The sequence below is a fragment of the Condylura cristata genome, unplaced genomic scaffold (genome assembly GCF_000260355.1).
Source record: "Condylura cristata isolate star-nosed mole 26May11 unplaced genomic scaffold, ConCri1.0 scaffold00012, whole genome shotgun sequence".
NCBI lineage: Eukaryota > Metazoa > Chordata > Mammalia > Eulipotyphla > Talpidae > Condylura > Condylura cristata.
In genome coordinates, this window is record NW_004567113.1 from 21,784,468 (window position 1) to 21,788,426 (window position 3,959).

A 3,959-nucleotide genomic window follows, 5' to 3' on the forward strand; every position below is an offset into this window, starting at 1 on the left:
TCACCAGCATGTTGTTGAGTTCACTAAGAGTAGTATATTGTTTCAAAGATAAACTTGGTATACTGGAAAAATCCTTCATTCTTAATTAAAAATTTTAATTATGGTTCTCCCTGGTGGCTCAATATATTAGGACACAGCACTGCAAGCTGGCCGCAGACTCTTCAGTGCGAGTTCCATCCCTGTTCCAGAGGTGATCAACTTGACATGGCAAACCTCTCCTGAGCCTCCCACTGCTCCCCTCAGCAGTGTACTTCATCAGTCTGTCTGCCTGTTCCCCACTCTGCCTCTGGTGAAGCCTCTTACTGCCCCTGCACCTCTGGCTTGTACCCCAGTTCTGTATGCATAAATAAAAAAAATTATAGAATTTTTTTATCTTCAGGGTAGTTGTGGAAGATTATTTTAAGAAGTAAACTGATAGACCATATCTGGTCTTAAGAGAAAAATAATGTTTTAATTTTTTTATTCTTAATTGCTGTTGCAAATATACTGTTAATTATCTGTTACAAAAGGGAAGTAATTTGTGATGATAAGTAGAACTAATAAATGTGGGTGCAGTCTTCAGGTGAACTATAGATTTACAGGCAAGTCTCTTATGCTCACACACACAGACACACACTTTAGCTCTTCAGAATTAGGTGAAACACCCCATTTATTTTTGGAGATGCAGAAGTTTTTGGGAAATGTGATGGTATTGAAGAGAAAGAGTTGGGCAGAACTTCTCAGGTTAGCTTCTATTGGGTACCAGTCTATGAGTGTATGGTTATAGTAGTGGAGTGTCTGTCCCATAGATGCCAGTGACATTGCCCATACACAATAGGATCTCGATGCATCTACCAATACCATTTCTTGATCTTTTAGTGCGTTTAGCTCAAGAATAACTTATAGCGTTTTTTTTTTTTTCACATAAAGAGATGTTACAGACTCTGGGATGCTCTCTCTTGGAGCCACATTTTCATTCAAGAGAAGAAAGCATTATCAGTTTATATATTCTCTGCATAATATTTCTACATCCAGTAGATATTACAGCATGCTAGAAATTTATCCTACAGCAAGGGATCCTATTATTTAATAGATACCATTTTAAGTGTTTTTTTTTTCCCTTCATAACAATGAAACTCACCTAATTATCTCTCTTAATTATAAGAGGAATTTTTGTTGAATAATTTAATCAAGATCAGTGAATGAGAGATTTCAGTGCTTAAAAGAGGAAATTTAGAGGATTAAGAGAGGATTTCTTTTAGAACACTGAGGAACTTTAAGAGTAGAATGAGAATAAAGACAGATCCCACTTTTGTGTTTGGTGTTGTATCCTGTGAAATGAATTTATTTGTAATAATATAGTCATACTTCTTCCAGTACTTCAAGTATATGATTGATATGTTGGTGATAGACAAAGAAGGTAGCAAACTACAGTATGATTTAAGACTTGTTTTATTTTTACCGCTGAACATTTTTAGTATTTCATTTCATACTTTTGATTTTGGGTTGGGATATTTAATCAATATTGAAGGACTGTGTGTAGTAGCTGTCAGCTATGGGTTCTGAGTAATGTTACTGGCTGTAGGCTCTGAGTTATTTGTGGTGGGATCTGTGGCTTCTGGAGTTGAAGGAGTAACAGGTCCTGTGGCAGATGATTCTGGAGTTTCAGTGGACTCTTCAGTTAAATTTGGGTCAGATTCATTTTCAGAGTGTAAATCACCGCCCTCTTCAGGCACAGTAAGAATTGAATGGGTGGCAGTCGTGACATTGTCCAGAGGAGTGCTTGTATTTGGAAGAGCAGAAGTGGTATCAGTCACAGACGAAGTAGAGCTAAGGGTAGAAGTGTTGGCTTCAGGAGTGGTTGTGGGTTGAATGGCCGCTGTGGTTGTTGTCGTTCCTGTTGTAGTGTCAGTTGCACTGTTTGTGCTCACTGCAGTGGCAGTGGGGCTGGTCATTTCTGGCACAGTTGTGGGTTTGAGGGCTTCTCTAGTGGTTGTAGTTCCTGTTGCTGTGTCAGTTGCACTATTTGTGTTTACTGCTGTGGTTGTTGGGTTAACCACAGAAACAGTTACATCAGTCCCTTTAGTAGTTGTGTCAGTTTTAGCGGTAGTGGTTTCAGTTATGGAAGTAGTTTTAACTGTTGCAGTAGCAGTAGTGTCAGTGATAGCAGTAGTTGTAGTGTCAGTGATAGCAGTAGATGTAGTGTCAATGATAGCAGTAGTTGTAGTGTCAGTGATAGCAGTAGTTGGGTTATCTTGAAGGGTAGTGGTGGCAGTACCAGTTGAGTGTGTGATGCTTTGAGATGCAGTAGGTGAAAGCGTAGTAGCAGGGGTAGTAGCCTCTTTTGCTATAGAGCTGGTTTGAACTGTGGTAGAAGTAATATCATCAGAACTTCCAGTAACTTCATTGGTGGTATGTTTAAAGACAGTAGTTGGTGTTGTGTGTAGTGCAGTTGTTGCTTCTACAGAATTCACAGCTGATTGCTTTCTTGCTTGATGTGGACAAGATAAGGGCTTATGAGATTCAGATGTAAGAGTGTGTAGTTGAGATGAATGAGATTTCTCTGAGCAAGATGTTGGTGGATGATGTTTTAGGATGTGATTCCTTTTCCTTGGTTTGTTTTTGGAATCTTGATGCTGGCTTCCAGCAGAAGAAACTTTTCTTGTTTTACTCTTGGAAACTTTGGATTCTGGACATTTAGATTTAGGAAACAGATGTTTCCTTCCTCTTCTTTGGGAAGATGATGTCTGTGTAAGTGCAGGTTTGGCACCTGGAGTCTTTCGGGTTACTTTCTTTACAGTTGATTTTTCTGTGGCATTAGCAACTGAAGACTTTTTTCCTGTATTACGTAAAGATGGTTTCCACTTGGACATAGACTTGGTACCTTTTGATTGTTTCTTTTTGGGCTTAGCAGTTTTATTTTTTTTAGTGTTAGTCTTGGGGTGAGATGACCTTTTGGAATTAGGTTTGCTTGCTATTGTCAATTTGTATTCAAAGTTGTAGGTTAAGTCCTTTTTGGGAGTTGATTTTGACTGCTGCTTTTGTTTTGCAGTTTTGTTAGCTGGAGGTTGCTTTTTGGTAGAGATAGAACTCTTGGCTGCATTTTGGGAAGACAGTGAGTCCATAGAAGTTGAAGATTTTTTAAATTTAGATGCTACTAATTGGTTTGGTAAAACTGACAGAGATGCTTTTTGTTGAGTCCCAGTAAGTGAAGCCTGGCTTGGTGATTGCTTTGTTGTCTGGTCTGGGGGTTGTTCCAGTTCAGACTCAATATTTCTGACTGTAGGAGGCAAATTTGACTGTGATATTTCTTGTCCTGACTGGTCATGAATTTTAAGACTCTTACTTGTCTGCAAATAAAAAAAATGAACAAGAATTAAATTTGTGTGGCATCAAGTCATATTGTCTCTGCAAATATTTGCTAGTAAAAATAAAACTAATCCATTAATTTTTTTTAGATTACTGCATTGTTTTGATATAGTTTTGTGTAATCTTGTAAACCATGCTTATAAACCAACATCACCTCAATAAAAAAATCAGTACAGCTGAAAATAAAAGTTTTTATTCAGCTTTGATTTCAATTTTTTTCTTACTATTTTTTTGGTCTCCATATATGTACAATCCCCTCACTGTCAAGATCTCAACACCAGAGTGGTTGATTTCTAATAACCAATAACCTACTTTAGCAATCATTACTACTCAAAGTTTCTATCAGAGTTCATGTTAATATTGTACATTCAGTGGATTTCAACAATTGTGTACTGATATGTATCACCATTATAGTATTATATAGTGTAGTTTCACTACAGTAGCAATCTGCTGTCCTCTGGATATTCCTTCTTCCTAACTCCTGACAACCACTGATTTAATTTTTTTCCCAAGAATATGAAAATTATAATAATATAACAGGTAGCCTTTTCAGACTGCTTTCTCCCACTTAGTAATATGTATTTAAGATTTAAGCTACTTTCATTTCCTTT

The 3,959-nt window shown here is 37.3% G+C and overlaps 1 protein-coding gene across 1 annotated transcript; it reads right to left on the minus strand.

Annotated features, from left to right (window-relative positions):
* Positions 1–1,445: 1,445 nt before the first annotated feature.
* LOC101631113 (mucin-3A-like) lies at positions 1,446–2,852 on the minus strand. Its single transcript, XM_004681456.2, has one exon. The coding sequence runs from the start codon at positions 2,850–2,852 to the stop codon at positions 1,533–1,535; it is 1,320 nt and encodes a 439-aa protein (XP_004681513.1). The 3' UTR covers positions 1,446–1,532.
* Between the last annotated feature and the right edge of the window lie 1,107 nt (positions 2,853–3,959).